The sequence below is a fragment of the Dendrobates tinctorius genome, unplaced genomic scaffold (assembly GCF_039654945.1).
Source record: "Dendrobates tinctorius isolate UK_male_01 unplaced genomic scaffold, ASM3965494v1 ptg000201l, whole genome shotgun sequence".
Classification (NCBI taxonomy): Eukaryota; Metazoa; Chordata; class Amphibia; order Anura; family Dendrobatidae; genus Dendrobates; species Dendrobates tinctorius.
The window spans coordinates 5,741,066-5,763,391 of record NW_027361868.1 but is presented as its reverse complement, the minus strand read 5'-3'; the positions used below and the strand labels follow the sequence as shown (position 1 = coordinate 5,763,391).

Sequence of the window (22,326 nt, the reverse complement as noted above, 5' to 3'; positions counted from 1 at the left end):
AACACCCCGCCAATATGTGCCTTGCTGAACGTCTCCTCTTTGAGTGAAGTACTCCTAGTAGTGAGTTACACTGGAGTTCCTCCTGTCTGATGTTCCTATGAACTCTACTTGTACGGCAGACAGCTGTAGCCTGCTTCGGGGACTTCTTGCTACTAAGTCCCGGCTCACTATCCAGTTGCTGTTGTGCCCCCAAGTCTTGTGTGGGAATAAAGTGGTCTCTACTTCTATTCCTCCGGTGTCTGCTGCAGGACCATTAGTATCCATGCAACCTTGGGGACCAGGCCCCGGCCTTGCGCTTAGAACTTCAAGGAAGGGTTCTCTTCTCACCCACGTGCTCTGTTCTCTCTAGCTCCTCACGTTCCGTGCTAATCTTTCCTTCTATGGAGAATCAGGCATTCAGTCTACGTTGCTCTTTCTCTTCCTCTCCCGTGCCAGCAGACCCAGATCACTGGGATCTGCTGCAGCACCTCCATCCTTCCATCCCTCTCTCCGGGGATCTTCTCCTCTCCAACTCTCTAACCAACTGACCTTTCATCCTAAACTCTTCCCGCGCCTTGTAATGTAAAACTAACTCCACCCTCCTCCCAGCACGTTTCGTGTTCCAAGCAGGGAGCCACCAATGGGTGCTTTGCTATACTCCAAGCAGGGAGCCGCCGAAGGTGCTTTGCTACACTACTTTGTGGTGTGGGGTGCAGGTGTTGGAGTGTGGTCAGGAGTCTCCACCTTACCTGGATGGTGGGATACTACACCTCAGGAGGAGGGCAATGCCAAATTAAGTTAGGGCCTGTTTCCACTGGGACTGTAGAAGCTGCAGGAATTAACTTCTATGGTGCGTAAGCTACGCAGTTGATTTAGAAACTTACAGTATATAGTAGAAACTAGCTTCACTTACTTTTCCAGAACGTATGTCCTTCTGTAATGTTGACTAATGTAGTCAAAGAGAGGAGGAAGCCTTCCAATATGGTCATGGAGAAGAGTAGCAGAAAGCAAGTTCACACCATCCATTGAAAGCGAGGGTAAAACCAACTTGAGTTAGCCTGCTTACACTGGGACTTTTGCAGTTCCAGGGATTATCTATACATTGGATTTAGAAACTTATAGATACTAGCTTCTATTTCTAGGGGGTGGTCTATTTTGCTTTATGGCTAATTTGGTCATAAAGGGGAGGAACCCTTCTAATGTGGTCATGGAGAGAAGTACACACCATCTATTGAGAAAAGGGTAAAACCAACTTGAGTTAGGGTTTGTTTTGGTTAAAACTATGGCAGCTGTGGGAAATACTTCTTTGTTAGGTACTCAATACAATGGATTTATAGAAACTAGATACTTATGTTCGCTTTTCTAATTAACATAACAAATTTAGCAATGGATTATATTTGGCTTCTCCTTCGGATGCTGCATCAACATTGCTGATCTACACATTCACCGAGAACGAAGATAAATGGCTTTGTCAGAACCAACATACGTTGTCGAAATATAGTGTTGCACGGAAACATTAAAAGCAGTTTATCTGTGAACCTCAGAGAGCCAGGCTGCTGCGAAGTGGAGCAATAATGTCTTACTTCTCAGGCATTTTGCTAAATTTCAACTGAGAGAGGACAGGAAACTCTTATTGAAGGTAATGAAATTAATGGATGCTCCTCAAGAGAGTTTTCTGCTAGTGGTAAAAGCTATTTCTCACCATACTTCTGAACTCGCTGTTCTTTTCAGCCTCTTGATATCCTCCCTCAAATGTTGATGTGAATTTCGAAAACTTAAAAAAAGGAGAGTTTTCTACAAATAAGGGCTCTATAAATAAATCTGAAGGCTCTAATAATGATCTTATCTGTAAAGGATCTAAAAATAATAGCATTAGAATGTAAAATGTGCAAATTAAAGAAACTAATTTACATTCCTGAACTTGCAACACCGAGAATGCAAAGTCATGGAATTATGGAAATCACCGGATGGATAGACAGGTTAATGATCTGCAAATTATCAAAAATGTAAACCAAATTTTCAAATCATCTGGATTTATTCGATCTGGCATATGAGCGACATGTGCAAAAATCCCGTCACTTACAGTCACGGCTGCTACCAATGAGGTTATTAATGGTCGTTTGAGGAAGGTTCTGCCACATTGGATGCACTTGGGTAATTCATCAAGATCCACTGCTGGCAGCTTCTTTGAAATTGCCGACCAACAATGTCCTATATGTGCTCAATAGGATACTAGTTTGGAGACGCTGCAGGCATTTGGTTGTACTTTAGGCCAAACAGGCAGCCCACAGTGGTATAAGCCACTTTTTGAATGCCCTGATTGCATGCGTTAAATGTCAGTGTCAGAGATTGAAAGCAGCATTTAAAGGGAATCTATCACCTCATTTTTCCAATATGAGATGCGGCCACCGCCATCATGGGCTTATCTACAGCATTCTGTAATGCTGTAGATAACCCCCGATGAAACCTGAAAGATAAGAAAAACAAGTTAGATTATACTTACCCCGGGGTTCCGTCCGGTCCGATGGGTGTCGCGGTCCGGCGCCTTCCATCTTCTAGCGATGACGTCCTCATCCTTACATCTGCCGCGGCTCCTGCGCAGGCGTACTTTATCTGCCCTGTTGAGGGCAGAGCAGAGTACTGCAGTGTGCATGTGTCGAGAAAGGTCAGAGAGGTCCGGTGCCTGCGCACTGCAGTACTTTACTCTACCCTCAACAGCAGTATTCTGGATAGACTACAGTCTCTGCTATTAAAGAGGATCTTCCACCAAGATGTAGTAGTGGCTGCAGAGTGGAATAAAACTTTTCTTTACTTATTTATTTTTTCAGTTGCAGAGATATTAGCAATAAAAGTATTTGACACCTAATGAGATAATTTTGTTAAGTCCAAGTAGATGTTATCCAACAGTTTTCACTGGGAGCGTGTAATTTTTATACATGTATGATGCTGACCAATCATAAGCATGCAGCAACACTCAAGAGGAAAGAAGAACACGTCCCCACAATAGCCTAGAGGATGTTTCTCAGTGCGTGAGATGTAATGATACAGCTCAGATCTCCTGGTATAACCTTCTGCAAGAATCAATGTGTGTTAGGGGCAGCACAGCTGAGTTTAGCTGTGTCACATTATAATCCCTTCTATAAGCTCTCCTCCACTCATAGGACTGTTAGCACCACTGTACTGTCCCTCCCCCCACACTGTCTATCCAGAGATGTGTCAGTAATCAGAAGCTCTGCTCACTGCAGAGCAATTACAAGTTGAGTACAACAGACATTAAAAGTGTGATTACTGATAACTCTCTAGACAGCAGTTTGGGGAAGGGCAGTACAGCAGACGTGACAGTGCTATGAGAGGAGGAGAGCTGATAAAAGGGCTTGTAATGTGACACAGCTAAAATAATCTGTGCTACCCTTTCCCCCACATAGGCTCACAAAGGAGTTTAGACCAGGAGATCAGAGCTGCATCATTGCATCTCATACACTGAGAAAGCTGCTCTAAGCTATAGTGGGGGCAGGTTCTTCCTTGTGTGTTGCTGCCTATTAATGATTGATCAGCATCATACAGGGGGAAGAAGTACACGCCCCCTGTGAAAACACTGATAACACTCGCTTGGACTTCAGAGAGTTAACTCATTAGGTGTCAAATACTGTGATTCCTAATATCTCTGCAACAGAGAGGCAAAATAAAAGAAACAAACAAAATAATTTTATTCCACTGAGCAGTCACTATTATGTTATATGTCCAGCTCAAAATGAAAAGTTTGGTGAAAGGGCCTCGTTAGGGTGTGTGCACACGCTGCGGATTCTGCTGCGGATCAGCAGCAGTTTTGGCCCTGCGGATCCGTACCATAGTATCCCATAGGAAATGGAAACCGCCGTGCAGACGGCTGTTTCTAATCCGCAGGATGAATTGACATGTCAATTTTTTCTGCGGATTCCGCTGCGCTTTACCATCTCCTCTATTGTAGAGGTGATAAACCGCAGGGCAAAACCGCAGGCTAATCCGCAGATAAACTGCAGGTCTTTTGACCTGCGGATTTACATGCGGATTTTGCAAAATCTGCGAGGATCAATCCGCAGCATGTGCACACACCCTTAAAGGAAGATACCTCGATACAAAGCAGGCACCATTAATATATGAAGCATGCTCAGCTCCTGAGCCTCCTCATTACACTCGCACATGACATATGGAGTACAATACATGTACATCACATGGCTAGAAGGGGTTAAAGACATACCCAATAACTTTTGAAGGCAACTTTCGAGGAGGAAGATTGGTAGTGGGGTGCAACCTGTTTTTTTTTTGCCTTAGGCCGGGGTCACACATGAGAGGAATATGGCCGAGTCTCGCATGTTAATACGTGACACTGCCGCCGGCACTCGGGAGCGGAGCGTGCTGCCACATAGCAGTACATGCAGCCGCACGCTCTGCTCCTGAGTGCCGGGTACTAACATGCGAGACTCGGCCGTATTCCTCGTATATGTGTGATTCCGGCCTTACCATTAGCTGAAGCCGTACTCACTCAATACTCTGTTCCCTTGAATGGAGATTCATCCATGAATTGACAGATCCTGGGAGGTTTGGTGCAAGTTCAGTGCGGAAAGGAATATTTACTTACTCTTCTGGGAATATTGGAGGTCTTCCTTATTCCTGGGACGTCGTAGATGTTTTGGGAGAGTTGGAAAGTAAAACTAAAGGCATGGCTCATCAAATACAACGGCTTTTAAAATCCTGACACCGGAGTGATCATTTTAATTTTCATTCCCAGCGGCAAAAATGGTGATCTTACGAGGTAAAGGATGTGGCCAATATTTTACCTTCAGCTATGTCTGAAGAACACACCTTTTTTAAACTCAATTTAAAGCCTGGAACCTTGGGACATTTTTATTATTGAAGCAATATGTGCAGCACCTCTACTGAGCTCCCTTTACCAAGCCCACTCAGAAGGAAAATGGGCCAAAATTAACAACAGTGTTTTGCTAGACAAAATCCAAAAGGAAGTGCTGAAAAGAAGAAACTTGTTTTTTCAGAGCAAGAAATGAGGCCTGCTAGCGCCTGAACTAATAAAAGTGAGGTGTGACAACAATCTAAGCACTACCTGGAGAATCACTGCAACGGGGACACTTCTGCACAGGAAAAGATGGACATGACGGGTCTGGGGTAGAAAGAAAGTAAACCTTATTATTTTAGTTGCATGCAAGATGGTGTGTATAGATAGATATATAATAGATACTAAATAGATAATTGATGGATAATAGATATATAGATAATAGATATACAGTTGTGCTCAAAAGTTTACATACCCCGGCATAATTTTTCCTTTCTTTGCCTTTTTTCAGAGAATATGAATGATAACACCAAAACTTTTTCTCCACTCATGATTAGTGGTTGGGTGAAGCCATTTATTGTCAAACTACTGTGTTTTCTCTTTTTAAATCATAATGACAACCCAAAACATCCAAATGACCCGGATCAAAAGTTCACATACCCTGGTGATTTTGGACTGACAACATGCACAGAAGTTGACACAAATGGGTTTGATTGGATACTAAAGGTAACATCCTCACCTGTGACCTGTTTGCTTGTAATCAGTGAATGTGCATAAAAGCTGAGTGAGTTTCTGGGATCCAGACAGTCTCTTGCATCTTTGATCCAGCCACTGACATTTCTGGATTGTGAGTCATGAAGAAAGCAAAACAATTGTCAACGGATCTACGGGAAAAGGTAGTTGAACTGTATAAAACAGGAAATGGATACAAAAAGATATCCAAGGAATTGATAATGTCAGTCGGCAGCGTTCAAACTTTGATTAACAAATGGAAAATCAGGGGCTCTGTAAAAACAAAACCACGGTCAGGTTGAACAAAATAAAATTCATCCACACTGCCAGGAAAATTGTTCGGGATGCAAATAAAAACCCACAAATAACATCAGCTGAAATACAGGACTCTCTGAAAACTAGCAGTGTGGCTGTTTCAGGATGCACAATAAGGAGGTCCTTGAAGAAAAATAGGCTGCATGGTCAAATCGCCAGAAGAAATCCATTACTGCGCAAATGCCACAAAGTATCTCGCCTACAATACGCAAAACAGCACAGAAACAAGCCTCAAAACTTCTGGAACAAGTTAATTTGGAGTGATGAGACTAAAATTGAACTTTTTGGCTACAACCATAAACGTTACATTTGGAGAGAGGTCAACAAGGCCTATAATGAAAGGAACACCATTCCTACTGTAAAGCACGGAGGTGGATCGCTGATGTTTAGGGGATGTGTGAGCTACAAAGGCACAGGAAACTTGGTTAAAGTTGAAGGAAAGATGAATGCAGCATGTTATCAGCAAATACTGGAAGCAAATATGCAATCATCAGCCCGAAAGCTGCGCATGGGATGTACTTGGACGTTCCAACATGACAACGATCCAAAACATCAGGCCAAGTCGACCTGTCATTGGCTACAGCAGAACAAGGGATGGGTGTCTGAATATGGAAATGGCTGTTGGCACCAACCTATTGCGTGGTACCACAAGCGGAACATCATTGCACCACACACACACACGCTATACACCGTACGCATCATACACACACACACCTTCACACACTCACAATCACACTCTCACACTCACATTCACACATTCAGACTCACACATTCAGACTCACATACTCACACACTCACACTATCACTCTCACACTGACGCTCTCACACTCATACACTCACACACTCACAGTCACTCACACACTCACTCACTCACACACTCACAGTCACACACTCTCATTCACATTCTCACACAGTCACACTCATAAACTCACAGACTCACACTCACACACACACTCACATTCCCACTCTCACACTCACACACTCAGACTCACACTCTCACAGTCACACTCTCACACTCAATCACACTCACACACACTCACGCAGCCTCTTAAGCGGTACCACCAATGGAACACGGTCACACTGCACCTGTGCAAATTCCGTGCAGGCGCAGTGAATTATTTGGCTGATCCTGGAGGCAGATGCACGACGTGTCTACAGGCAGAGGAAGCCGGTCACATTAAAGGGATTTTCCCACGAGCGAAAGTTCATTTTAAAAATTGTCTGTGTCTGACCATGAACGGAGCATAGCTCATTTCCAGGGTAGGGGAGGAAGCAAAATACAATACTGACATTACAGCAGGGGATCACTGAGGATTCATTTTGTGTGGTAAAATATTTCACTGACTGTTTTTAAACAATATTTTATCTCACAAAATGTATCCTCTGCGATCTCCTGCTGTAACGTCAGTATTGTCTTTTGCTTCCTCCCCTGCCCAGGAGCTGTGGTATGTTCTGTATACGGTCAGAAACAGGGGTGAGAGAAAGAGCACAGGGGGAGACAGCTCATGAGGGGAGAACACAGCACAGGAAGGAGAGAGACAGCAGACAAGGGGATAGCACATGGGGTAGACAGGTCAAAGAAGAGAGCACAGACGGGAGAAGTCAGCACATGGGGAAAGAGAGTGGATAGGTGGGTGAGCAAATGGGGGGATTCTCAATGCTGCAAAGCCTGCCCCCATCGTGACATTACCGCCCTCCCTATGCGATAGCATCGGGCCTCCATCTAGTTATATAATAAAATCATTAATGGTGGTGGTGAAAAGCCGCCAGAAAAAGTTATTTGTAGCTGTATTAGATTAGAAGAATTCTGTCCACTATACTAATTGTATATTAGTAAGTTATCATAGCCAAACAACTGATTTAAAGAGAACCTGTCATTTGCTCTAAATTCTTTTTTTTTTTAACCGGGAGTAAATGCCGCTGTTCTCCTGAATCTAGTGTTGTTTTTCTTTTGTTTCTGCACCTCTGCGTTCCTGAGATATGGCCCCTTCTTCACTGTAAAGTACATACAGTATATATATATAGTATGTATATGTAATCTCGGGCAAGGGGGCGTGATCTTAAATAATACACCCTCAAAGGAGGGTTGAGAATCACGCCCACTTGGCTATAAGACCAGATTTATATATAGGGAAGAGAGGGCCAAATCTTAGGGTTGGAGAGGAGCAGGAAAAAAAGAAAAACAACACTGGATTTAGGAGAACAGCGGCATTTAGTCTAAGTAAAGAAAAATACATACCATATATACTCGTTTGTAAGCTGAGTTTTTCAGTACATTTTTTGTGCTTAAAATGCCCCCCTCTGCTTATTCACGAGTCAATTGTCCCAGAGGGCCGACGGGGGAGGGGGAGTGGTGGAGAGCGGGTCACAGAGACAGGAGCCAGCGGCTGTGGCTACAGCCTGTTGTTATGAATGAGTCACCGAAGGAGGAAAAAGCAAAAATACAAGCTAAGTCCAGAAAACCGGAGAGGTTGGTAGCTATCGGATTGCAGACCCCTGATCCTATCCACAACAACTAACAGTAGCCGTGGGGGGTTCCTACGATGCCCTAGACCCCTCGATCACAGCCGGAAAACTAAATAGGCCTAAAGAAAGAAAGGGGAAATCTAAACTGCCCCAGAGCAGACCCCAAAGCAATAGGCAGCCCCCAACATATAATGAAGGTGAAGCAAGATGAAAAACACTAACACAGATAGAAAGATAGGTTGAGCAAACGATGGGGCCCAAGCTAACTAAAAAGGACAGGATAGAAAAGCTGCTATCTGCAATCCGTAAAAAACCCTTCCAAAAAATGTCCCAACCGTCTGATAGGAAAAACAGGCCCTGAAGTCGCTAGGACTTCAAAATGACTATATCAGCAGTCAGGTAAATTCTGAAGACAGAGCAAAGAGACAAACCGATCAGAGACAAAAATGGAACTCAGCACACCCCAGACCGGGGATGGCTGAACTCCAAAAAACAAGGTAAACAAAACAAAACTAATAAGTTCAATAGCAGCGCAAAAACTTATCTTTGGGAAACAGGAATCAGACTGGTCTCCAAGAATCCAGCAGAGAAATCACCAGCGACTCTGAAGGTCGTCGGTTGCCTTATATCCAGTCAGAAGTTCCTGCCACCCAGTCATCATCCACCAGATCAGGTGTTTGGTAATCAGCCTCACTACCTTCCTTCACCAGAAGAGGGAGTTCATCAGACATCGACGGTGAAGGGGAAAATGAACTCACAACAGCCTATGCCGCTGCTGTAATAGCGCACAGTGACAGCCGCAGTCGCCGGCTTCCAGCACACATCCTAATTACCTTGCCTGCGCGTCCTCGCTGACACTGCGTCTTTTTCATTCCGGCACCAGCAGCTCTTCCTGCCGAGCGATCACATGGCCCCGCTCAATAAGGTAATGAATATGGTATCCAAGAGAAAAAGATCGCACTCTTGATGATGAATGTTTATTGACACTGAATAACATGTCACGTCGGGGATGTGAAGGAGAGTGTGTCAAATGGCTGACCGGTCAGCCATTTTACACACTCTCCTTCACATCCCCGACGTGACATGTAATTCAGTGTCAATAAACATTCATCATTATCCTGCAGAGTGCGATCTTTTTCTCTTGGATACCACTATCATTTTGCTATGAGGTCAAGCACCCGGGAATCCTGGATGTGAGCTCTCCGCCTGCTGCCAGCCACGGATCTCAGTACGGTAATAGCGGTGCCGCCCACTTTCTTGCATTGACTTTATTAGCATAAGGTAATGAATATGCACTGCTCTCCACTCCCATTGGTGTGGAGTGCATGTTCATTACATTAATGAGCAGGGCCACTTAATTACTTGGCAGGAAGAGCTAGAGGCGCCAGAACGAGATGCAGCGTCAGCAAGGGTACGCCGGCAGGTAAGTAGGATGTTTTTGTTTTTTTTAACAGGAGCCATACATACAAGGATAAGGGGATAAGGAGCCATGCATACCAGGAGAGGGACGGGGGATCTATGCATACAAAGATAGGGATGGGGGAGCCATGCATACCAGGACAGCGATGGAGGAGCCATGCATACCAGGATAGGGATGAGGGGACAATGCATACCCATCTTATGCTCGAGTCAATAATCTTACCCAGTTTTCCATGGCAATATTAGGTGCCTCAGCTTATACTCGTGTCGGCTTATACTCGAGTATATACAGGATTTTTCGTAAGTGATAGCTCAGTTTTTCAATAAGGCTAAAAAATAAGGAACCACTGGAGACAATTTATACACATAGAAGCAATTAACCCACTAATAATTGTGCCAACACCAAATTTTGCGTAGGTCTCTGAGCTGTAATCCTGCCCAGTGAGTCATCATGCCATGTCACGCTTGCCCTCCTTTGTTACAGTTCATATTTATGCACTATGAGATAAACTAATACATTTCTGTGTAAAAACTTCCCACGGGTTTTAATAACTCTGCTTATTCACCAGCATTCGTCTGTCAGTAAATATTTGCCGTTCTTGTGTTATCATGGCTTAATAGGCAGGAAATGACCCGGTAAATGGGGAACAACACAGCCGGCTCTACAATCCTACTAGATTAATAGGAAATGTATTTTGTTTCCTGTGTAGAGAGAGCTGGTAGGTTCAGGATGCATCATCACTATATTCAACCTCTACATATTCTACATGGCCATAAGGCTGTGGACACCCTTTCTAACAAGTGCATATATCTAGAATATAGTCATGCAATCGCCATTGTCGAAAAGTAGAATCCATCACCCAAAAAATGTTCCTCCGTAATTTGTTAGCCAAATCCTTAATCTGTGCTGACTCATTTCTTAGAGGCGTCATATTTGACTCCGATCTTTTGTTCACTCCCTACATCTGATCACTCACTTGCTCATGTCACCTCTAGAATTCGACCTTTTCATGCCTTTGACTCTGCTAAACTCTTAATGTTGCTCTGATTAATTCTCGCCTGGGCTATTGTTTCTCTCTACTTATCAGTCTCCCTCTCCAATCTATCATAAATGCAGCAGCCAGGATTATATTTATGTCAGATCGCTATACCAATGCCTCCACCCTGTGCCAGTCTTTGTACTGGTTGCCCTTCCGTTACAGAATCAAATATAAACTTATCACACTTACACACAAATCTCTCTACAGTTCTGCACTGCCCTACATCTCCTCCCTCACCTCTATCTGCAACCCTACCCATCCTCTCCAATCAACTAATGACCTGAGACTAACATCCTCTATAATCTGAACCTCCCACTGCTGTCTCCAGGACTTCTCTCGTTCTGCATCAGTTTTCTGGAATGCACTATCCCAGATAATCTGGTTAATTCCGAGTATCCACAATTTCAAGTAAGCCCTAAAAACACATTGCTTTAGACTGGCCTATCACCTCACGTCACTAATCTAACTATCTTCTGTTCTCTCTTCCGCACACTAAAAAGCACTCTGTATCTGTATTTGTACAAATACTGGCTGGTGACCGGTTCATGCAATGTTTTTTATTGTTTGGACCTTACACGACAAACACTTTTTATTTCTACCTTTTGTGTCCCCCTATTTCCTCATCGATTGTATGCTTGCAAGCAGGTCCCTCACTCGTCTTGGTCTGTGTTTAATTATGTGTCACCCTGAAATGTCTTATCTTGTTTGTACAAGTCTCCTCTGAATTGCAAAGTGCTGCTGCATATGTTGGCGCAATAGAAATAATAATAAAAAATTATTATTATAATCACTGACCTCAGCGGTCATGCTGTTGATTAGAGTTGAGTGAATATGTTCGGTAACGATCGCCGAATCCATATTTGCCATATTCATGTCATATTGGTACCCTATTCATGCCGAATTTATGTTTGACGATCGTTTCCGAACATATTCGCTCATTTGAATTTCTACTCCCATTGACTTTAGTGGTGATCGGCGAATATTGCAAGTATAATATTCGCGGCGATCGTAATCTGAACCCAATATTGAAAAATACGCTCAACTCTACTTGTTGATGCCAACGATGGACAGTCTATGATGGCACATGATCAACTGCCAGAAGGAAATGGAAACCATCATTGACTAATGATAGTGTTATCTGCATCCGAAAGAACTATAGAGGCAGAGCAATCTTCTGTGGGAGCATATTATGTAGCACTCGAAGAGCCGGAAGCACTGCAAATGGTGCGCTACTCCAATGTAGCTGATGTGTGGTACTGGTGTAAAGTGACCGTCGGCGGTAGCCATGACCGAGCGGCTGCTCCTTCACGCCCACTTCATTTACTAAAGCGGGTTACTATGTAAGGGTTCAAGGCCACACACCCTAAACTGACCCTTTTACATGCTATTCAACTTGTATGACCAACTTTAAAGGGAGCCTAACAGCTGATACGTGCTGTCAGATCCACGAGCATCATGAATCAGACGCCCACTATATGACTGTAGATTATAATGTTATAATATTGTACTTATTGGAGTTGTCAATAACATTAAAGGCAAAAAAAATGTGAAAAAAGATAAAACAAAACAATATATTTTTCAGGGTTTTTTTAGTAACTAGAATTGAGTTTTTGAAGAATGAGTTTCCTAATTCCTATGAACGACAGCAATTATCTATTCTTATTTATTCCAGTTTTTTGCTTAGCAGAGATTTGTTGTTTTTTTTTCAGTTGATTTATGCTGAGCTTCAGCTTGTGTTATTTCATTATGACAGATCTGGGTTATACATGTAACCTGTCAGGAATAATTTTGCAGTGATATATAAGACTCCAGACAAGCGGTTCCACAAATAAAGCTCTTAATTATGGAGGCCTATCATCAGGGGACTCAAACACTCAATACAAGGAGCACCGAGGTTATGGTGAATAAAAGGGAACTGTCATGGTTAGGACATGGTTAATGTCCTGCTCTCACAGGGTTAACTTTTGCCGGCCTCTCTTTGGATCTGGGAGGGGTATTTATACTTACTCCAGACTAGGATTCCCTGTCAGCTATACTGTTATTCTGGCTTTGTGTCTGACCCCCCTGGTGTGCATGTATACTGTATTGCTTGTTTGATTCCTGTGTATGACCCGGTCTGTCCCCTCACTCTGTACTCCATCTCTCGTTTTGGTACTATTGTCTTCTCCAGTTCTGACCTCCTGGCTTGGCTATTGTTACTCCGCTACAGTTTGTCCCTATTGTACCGTCCATTGCCCGTTCTGGTTTTCTGATCTATTGCTACGTCCTGACTATGCGCTCTGTCTAACCCTTTGGTACTGGCCTGCTATCTTGTGCTTTGACCCAGCTTGATCTGGTTTACGTCCCTGTCTATGCCCCTTTGTAACTTGTCCCCTAGTTACCTTTCAAGGAGGTTTCCTGCAGCTCCTAGCTTTGTGGAGCTTAGGTCACGTCCCCAGCAGTCACGTGCTTCAGGTCCTGATAGTCTGAAGCATGCATTGTCACCGCTGCTGCCCCGCTCCACAGGTATCTCTGAGCACTGTTTTTGTACTCAGGACACGCACACTGGCTCAGTGAGCAAGTGCAGTGCAGTGTTCCTGACAGGAACATTATGTCTCTCTTTTTTGCCCTCAATGATCTATTGGTTTATGAAAGTATAAAAAAAAATAAAAAACAAAAAAAAACCTAGAAACTGTCTTTTCCAGGTGCAATGATGACATTTAGACCCGGTTTCTCACTCTCCTATTTTGCTGATATCTTGTCTTCCTTTACTTCAATCCTTATGATAGCCCATCAATATTAGATCAAAGATGGTCCGACAGTCAGCACCTGTCACCTAGCTGTTTAAAGTGGCCGTGAGGCTGGTACTTCTTGTATCAATTGTGCTGGGTGGAATGGGAGAATGTGGCGGTAACGTACCCTCTCCAAATTCAACCCATACACTTTAGATGAATGTTTAAACAAATGGGCAATTTTGACCAAATAGTACAAGTATTGGCTGATTCAGTAAAACAATGGTTCGCTTCAACCGACAATCGAAAAACCGGTCAACATGTGGGTTTTCTTTGCCTGATCATGAGGACTGGCATTATCATTGGACAAAAAATTTCAATTTTGGTCAAGGAAGTCAGCAATGTATTTTGGACCATCACTGCACAATTGTTCGTTCTTTGGCCCATTTTCACCTGATGTGTATGGGGGGGGGTCTGGATATATGAAGATGAGGTCTGTATAAGCTACATGTCTTTCATATATTTAATTCTAAGCATTAACATGCACCTTTTGATTAGAAATACTTACGACTGCTTTTCATGCTCATGTGTCCTTTGAATGGTCCCAACATTGAATACTTGGGAATCATCACAGACGGAGTGTCTAACAATGAAAAAAGGCAACACATACATTAACAGACAGGTGTGTACATTTCTGTCCCTGATACAAAGTGATTAATGAAGCTAGGAGGTGCTACTGTCAGATGCAGGGAAGAAAGGGGCTAAAATATAGACTGTCATATACTGACTTGTGCATAGGAGCAAATACATTTTTTCATGAAAATGTACTTTATTTAATTGAAATTGGTGGGCAAATATGGATCCCATTAAGGTGCCCTTTATTACATATCAGTAAATGCCTAGCCCCCAATTAGTGTTTTGCTTCCACTTCCGCACAGGTTCTTTAATTTGATGATATGACTATTAGTTGCGTACATTATTCCTTCCAATTTCACAATATTACTATATTGGAGAATTGATAATTTTCCATATGGCGCCCATATAGATGACGACAACAATGTGAATGTCAACTTCATATGCAGCAGAAGCCAAGTGTGTTACAGAGTTGTTATTTGTACAGCAGCGACCAGAGCTAGCTCCAATCTCTGCTGTTAACTATTTAGATGCTGCTGTCAATTAGCAAAAGTATCATTGAAATAGCTTTTTTTTGCAAATGCACACACACCATCTGCATCAGCCCCCCACCGCTGGCTTCATAGGACAATCACAATCACATTATATACTGCAATTCTCCAGGATTTCAGTGTATAATAAAGATTGCAAAAAGATTGCAGATTCAAGTTTCTTAAAGATACTACAAAATAAAGTAAAAAAAAGATTTAAAAAAAGTTTAAACCTCCCAAATATAAAAGTTAAAATCATGCCCCTTCTCCCATTAAAAAAAATCCCATTAAAAAAAAATTAGAAAATTAAAATAATTATTATCTTCCAGATAAAGTCTGATCTATGAAAATATAAAATTATTTAAATCGTATGTTAAATTAGGAAATGAAAATCCCTGCACTTACCAAAAAAATTGCAAAAAAAAATGAACTGAACAAAATGTCTTATGCATCCCAAAAGAGTATCATTAATAGATTGATGGATGGAAAAAGAAAAACAAAAACACAACAACCAAAGTTTGGCAACGCAAAACAGTTTTTATTTTTACTTTTTTTTTTTTTTTTTAGAAATTACTGATTGTTTTTGTATTGGTGTAATCATATACATACCTGGACAATCATATTTCCAGGTTCTTTTAACCCTCCGTCAGGCGCAATATAGATTCTCCTCAGTTCATGCGCAATGTGCCTGACAAGCACAGGTCAGAAAACCACCTATAGTAGCTACATATTTCAATTTCAGGACTATAGAAGTAGTCAGTGACCTTCATAGGAATGTATTAAAACAGATTACACCAAATCAGATGCAAAAAAAAACATTTATTAACCATAAACTTATTAAAACTAAAAGTACCACTTTTCGGTAGTACCGCCAAATAGGCTCCAGTTATCTTTACTTAACTATTGCTTAAATATAAAATTATGGAAAAAAACTTAAAGGATATTGCACTTAGATGTTACTTAATTATTTTCTACTCATCTTCAGTGGTTTCAATTGCAGCAGAAGCAGCACAGGTACACTTAGAAAAGCAAGGCTGGCAGACGAAAGTTGCATGGGAAAGGCAGATTGATTCTTTACATATTTTGCAGTCATATTTAGAAAGCCTTCTGAAACCAGATACAAATGAGCAGGTAGTACAACTGCGTCTTTTAGAAGGTGGTAGAGTCGGTGTTTGTTCTGGAACGTCCTTGGGACGTCCTTTGTATTTTTATCTTTGCCCAAATAATAAGCTAGATCTGTGTCTGTTTCCTCTGTATCAGTGCCATCACCATCCTGCTCTGTTCCAGAATCAGTGTTACATTCTGCTACCTCATCTTCAGATGAAATGTCACTAGATTCCTCTAAATCCTCAGTTACTGCTGGTTCTTCCTCATCATCTTCTAACAAAAAAATCTTCATTTCTTCTAAATGAAGGGGTTTAGATGAATCATACTGTTTTCTGGCCATTGCAGCAGAAAATCTGAAGCAAGAGAGAAAGAGTATGTGTTAGGGCGCAATGTGCCTTAGAAGCCACCCTCCTTTTGTCTAAGAAAACAGTACTTATGTACACTAACTTAGCATTAATCCTTCATAAAACAAGCTAAATACACAATCGTGATGAATAAAAAAAGAAAATACTAACCTTTCAATTTGTGTTGAAATCAGGTGCAATGTGCCTGAGAAGCCAAAGTGTTGATATCTGCTCACTAGAAGGTCTGCTGAGTCACTGTGATATCAGGTTTCACAGAGCCTGTAGAGTCAGGAGATAACTAGGAGGGGTGGGGTTTTCTGATAAGTGGGCAAGGAGAGAGAAGTGAAACTAATTACTGTGTGCCTGTCAGATCTATTGCGCCTGACGGAGGGTTAACCATACAATGATTGACATAAAGACAAAACCAAAAACAGGGACTGAATTACATTTTTTTTCACAATTTCACATCACTAAGTTTGTTTCCCATTTTTCTGTAGTTTATATACAACTAGATTAAGGCCCGATGCTATCGCATCGAGAGGATAGTGACACACCTCTTGCCATGATAACCCTCAATACACACACACCTCCTCAACATACACTCCTCTCACCTTTCACCATCTCCACTCACATCCACTCACTCTTTCACTCCACATACGACCCTTTCTCTCACTCCGTCTCTCATACTCACACTGTCATCATCGCTGCTCCATGATCCCCGACATCTTCTTCCGCCGGCGCCATCCTGGATCCCGACGTTGTCCACGCCGGCGACATGTTCTTGCGGCCATGCCATCTTGAGTATTCTGAAATTCTGCGAGTGGACATTAGTGGAGATAGTGAAAGGTGAGAGGAGTGTGTGTTGAGGAGTGGTGTGTTGAGGGTTAACATGGCAAGAGGTGTGCTGTGACGTCACCAGTTACAACTGGACGGAAGTTGTTACAACCCGGAAGCTGCTTAGCGCATTTATTATAGTAGATTAAGGCCCGATGCTATCGCATCGAGAGGATAGTGACACACCTCTTGCCATGTTAACCCTCAATATACACACACCTCCTCAACACACCACACCGCCTCAACACACACTCCTCTCACCTTTCACCATCTCCACTCACGTCCACTCACTCTTTCACTCCACATACGACCCTTTCTCTCACTCCGTATCTCATACTCACACCGTCATCGTCGCTGCTCCACGATCCCCGACATCTTCTTCCGCCGGCGCCATCCTAAATCCCGACGTTGTCCACGCCGGCGACATGTTCTTGCGGCCACGCCATCTTGAGTATTCTAAAATCCTGCGACTGGACGTTAGTGGAGATAGTGAAAGGTGACAGGAGTGTGTGTTGAGGAGGAGTGGTGTGTTGAGGGTTAACATGGCAAGAGGTGTGCTGTGACATCACCAGTTACAACTGGACGGAAGTTGTTACAACCCGGAAGCTGCTTAGCGCATTTATTATAGTAGATAGATGTATCACACCTATGTTTTTATGTGGATAAGATATTTACATAGTGAGCCTCAAGAAGGACAATATTACTGATGTATGTAAAGTGCTATTGAAATAATAGTACTCTATTAATAAATAAAAAATTAATTATTATTACCTAAGTTATGTAGGTATGTGTTAGCTATGTAGTTGAAATCTACGTATGTTTGCCTAAATTTTTTTTGTTTTTGCCTTTTTTTTTTTAATCTATATATACCTATACCTATGTATATTTTTATGGATTTAAATATGTCTATGACATATATGTGAAAGAGATAATTAGTGTAAGATATATCTATCTGCTTAAAATATTTATATATATAACATATATCAAGCTATGTATAGAAGTCTTAGAAGTCTATTATCTATATCTATTTAGAATGTAACTATTATTTATATATCTATATATCTATCAATTCCAGGACCAACTTAAATAGTTTAAAGTAAGACATTTTTGTAAACGACATTTCTAGTGAAGATTTTTGGGCTATTAGGTAGCAATTGTCCTTGAAGTGGTGTATCCACCACTTTGACCCTAACGTTGCTGCGTTGCTTTACTCGGGAGAATGCAACATACAATTGTCCATGGGCAAATACAGGTTCGGGCAAAAAAATTCCAACTCGATTGAGGGTCTGTCCTTGGGATTTGTTAATGGTCATAGCAAAAGCAGGTTTTAGAGGAAACTGTCGACGTTTTAATTTAAAAGGTAACCCAGTTTCTGAAGGACACAAATCGATGCGTGGAATAAACACAATGTCTCCTTCAGCTGAGCCAGTAATCACTTTAGCCTGTATGATGTTGCGGAGTAAGGCAATGACAATGAGGCGAGTGCCATTGCAGAGACCTTTCTTGGTGTTTAGGTTTCTTAATAGCATCACAATGGTGCCAATTTTAAGTTTTAAGAGATGTGATGGCATTCCTGATGGTGTCAGAGAGTTTAAAAATTCAACTGGGTAGTTTTCACATTCCTCTGCCTCATCAGCATCGACAGAATCATCACTTGTATATACAGTATAATCACCACTAATGCGATCCATTACTTTACAGTTCATAAAATCGACGTCATCATTTTTCGGACATAGTATAGCATGTGATGCAGCAGTGTCGAGGCTTTGTTGGTCATTAACATCAATGCAAATATGGTCTCCAAAGATCTCGGTTACTATAGAGCCAGTGCAAAGCATGTCTGGAGGAATTTCAATGACATCCTCTCCAAGGTTATGTTCATTAGACAGCTCACCATTTCCAAGTTTAAGCAACCAAGTGCTGTATTCAGGATCAGTGGAGCGCATGTTGTTAATTAGCGGTAGTCTGGTAAAATGTTGCCAATGTTCTGAATATTTAATGCAGGAATCTACAATGTCTATTCTTGTTCCATGAGCGATGACGGGAAGACATTGTCTGAAGTCTCCTCCAAGAACAATAACTTTACCTCCAAATGGTGTTTTATTTTTTTCAGCAACATTTGTTGTCATGATGTCACGTAGAAGTCTATCTATCACATTAAATGCATGTTTTTGGACCATAGTGCACTCATCAATAATAAAAAGTTTTGTACTCTGTAAATGTTTTCCTGCATTTGTATCGTTTTTAATCCTGGAAACAGATGTTTCGTTGATCGGAATAGGTATGCCATATAGAGAGTGGATTGTTCGGCCTCCTTGTATCAAGTTAGATGATATTCCTGTAGTTGCTGCAGGTGACACAATTTCTCCTTGTCCTCTTAAATGATGTGTAAGTAGATGGTATAGGTAGGTCTTTCCACTGACACCAGGTCCATCGAGAAAAAAGCACTTTGGTATTAAACTGCTATTTTGTAAAGCTTCAGTAATGACATCATAGGCAAAAAGTTGCTCCTGATTAAGAGTTTCTTTCATCTCTGCAGCTTTTTTTAACTCATAATCCTTATCATATTGTTTAAGGAGTTGTTTAATATTTTTTTCTGGGCGTGGTAAATTATAATCAGCAAAAGTTTTTCCATGGACTATGAGGACATCTTGGACATCTTTCATAGCATATCCTTCACAATCGATACACTCTTCAGTGTCGCTGTGGTATGTATGACAATAGTCTTGTAAAAAATGGTCCTTAAATTCATTCCACAATTCAAGTGGATTACTGGGGGGGCCAAAAATACAGATATAAGCAAACATGTCTCTAAGTTGGGAAGGCATGTTAAGAATGCAAGCATCTGTTAAAGTATGTCTCCAGATGCTATCATCGAATAATAATCCAAGTGCTAACGCAGCATCCTTAAAGGTTTCATGCATAACTCCATTGACAGTTTTAATGCTGTCAAAACTGGTAGCAGCTTTTACATGCAGTAACAACAAACGTAAATAATAGCGTTCTTGGTCTTTCACACTAACAGTATACATTCTTCCAATAACTGTGAGACCCCCTCGTTTTCTTTGTTCCCATGTGCCTTGTTTCCAAACGTAGTGCTCTGGAATTTCGCGGTAGAAATAGTTATGTGCATTGTGGTCGATCTTATTAAGGTTGAAATACGCCATAAGTGTAGAATTGGAATTGAGCTTTTGATGGATGTTGTCTGCAGAGTCATTCTCATGAAAATAGAGTGGTTGAGAATTAGGCAGATGTACGGCTAGGCGAATGATGGCATGAGATTGTTTATGCATAGGAAAAGCAAATATCCGCCATGCAGCCTCAGGTGCACTAACATATCTGGTATCCATAAATTGGTGTGTTTCATCATGTTGGATGTTATTTTGGGAAATTTCAAGGTTGGCTTTGTCATGTCCTTTGTAAACGTATTTAAATAATTATTTTACACTTTGAATGGAAGCACATATTTCTACATTAATATGGCACATGTATTTGGTGAGTAAAAATGGGTTATATGGAACTACCCATGAATTGTCAATCGTCTTAGAATGGTGTTCATATGTTTTGCCAATGGGTCTGCGGTAAGTGGGATAGCCATCCTTTTCTTTGATGGTATATGGTTGGTTTTGTTTTGGGAAACCTTTGCTACACTTTCCAAGATCCATACAGGGAGAATTAGGATTGTGTTCTCCACAGGGACCATGAATCATGTGTTGAAGAACAATGTTATGGAGCTGAGGGTAGATTGTTTCATCAGGTATTTCAGCCCAGACTATATTGTCTATGTCCGCCTCAGTCCGTAATTTAGACAGGCTGTCAAGAATAATTAAAATATGAGCGTGTGGGAGACCACGCTTCTGAAATTCAATGACATGGACCATTGCAGTGACGTTTCCAAATAATCCACTGCTAATGTCTTTTAAGAGGGATTCCAGTTTAATTTTAAAGACACGTGCAACCAAGTCTGGTCTGTGTTCAACACGCTGCCACGGTTCTAAATGTGTAGTAATCTCATTCCACTTAGGATTACATGTCATGGTGATAAATAGATCTGGTCGACCATACTTTGTAACAATAGCCATAGCATCCTGGTAGCGCTGCTGCATGTTTCTTGGACTGCCTTCAAAAGAAGATGGTAAAATGACGGTTTTCCCAATAGGGATGCCCTTTTGAACCGATTTTTTGAGTAGATGTTCTTGAAGGAGGCAGTAATCCTCCACTTTTAAATCTTTTTGGTGTTTGCGGATGTAATGTAGGCGATTAGCTTCGATTTTGACATAAGCATCTACTAAATATTGCTGTGTTAGCTTACCACCATTGAGGAGTGGATTAAAGTAATTTCTGACAGATAACATATAGCAATAGTATTGGAGTTGAGTGATCCTCCTCGAACTTTTGCCTTGTTGTTTGAGTCCATCATGCCATCCTTGGTCTCCATAAGGGAAAAATATTGGATAGAGGAGGGCATCCAAATTGCTATGGAGAATACTAATTTGTTGTGTTTTTGGAGCTAAAGGGTTATGGGGATCAGGTTTTAAATGAATTAATATGTCTCTATTGAAAGGTGGCTCACCATTGTCATTTTGAAACACGACTGCTACTTCACTGACAGTGGGATTATTGTAGCGTCGAGGGTCTTGAGTACGATCTTGTTTAATAGCCATAGTGATGTTTGGCATGACAGTTCCGTTTTGTAGAGATTTAATTTTTTCTTGTTCTTCCACATCACGTAACATTTGATAAGCTTCCACAAAAGGATTAATAGTTTGGATTTGAAGGGCAACAATGTTCATCAATGTAGGATGACATTTTTGATTTTCTTTACATCGTAAGCGTTGTTCGTTTGCGGTAGTGGTATCGAGAATGTAAAGTTGGGCAAATGCGCGTTGCTGGTCATCTGAGGGATGTAGTGTTCCAGTTCTGTGATAGATCTGGCCATGTATGCGGAAACAGTATGGGCCATATCCAGGAGGTGGTGAAATATTTGCACCCATGGAGGCAACAGCAAAGGAACTGTTAATACTTCGAATATTATCCATGAAATTTTTGCTAAATTCACTTTGCCCTTTCAGCAAACGTGTAAAGACATCAGGATATTGTAGTATGGGTACATGGACTTTACCCTTCTGACAGCAGAGCGTAAAGTTGTTATCAGAAGGTATCTCTGCTACAAAATGCAAAGCTTCGCAATGCTCACATACATGGGTCATGTCACCACAGCTGTGTTCGGTAATACTATTTTCATCATTAGTGAAAATGTGAGGTTGTAGTAGAAGTGCATGTCCAACCGATGGGGTGCGCCTAGTTTTGAGACCAACGTATATTTGTCTTGGTTGCACTTTCTGCGGGCTAACTGCAGCTTGTATGTGAAGAAACTGTGCGTTGGTA

The 22,326-nt window shown here is 41.6% G+C and overlaps 1 protein-coding gene across 1 annotated transcript in view; it reads right to left on the bottom strand.

Moving 5' to 3' along the window:
* Positions 1–22,326, bottom strand: part of LOC141056874 (spermatogenesis-associated protein 7-like) — a 279,202-nt gene that overhangs the window by 136,619 nt on the left and 120,257 nt on the right. Inside the window, exon 2 of the mRNA XM_073553325.1 lies at positions 14,059–14,133. Within this exon, the coding sequence (XP_073409426.1) occupies positions 14,059–14,119 (61 nt within the window). The 5' untranslated portion in view covers positions 14,120–14,133. The remainder of the gene's footprint in view (positions 1–14,058; positions 14,134–22,326) is intronic.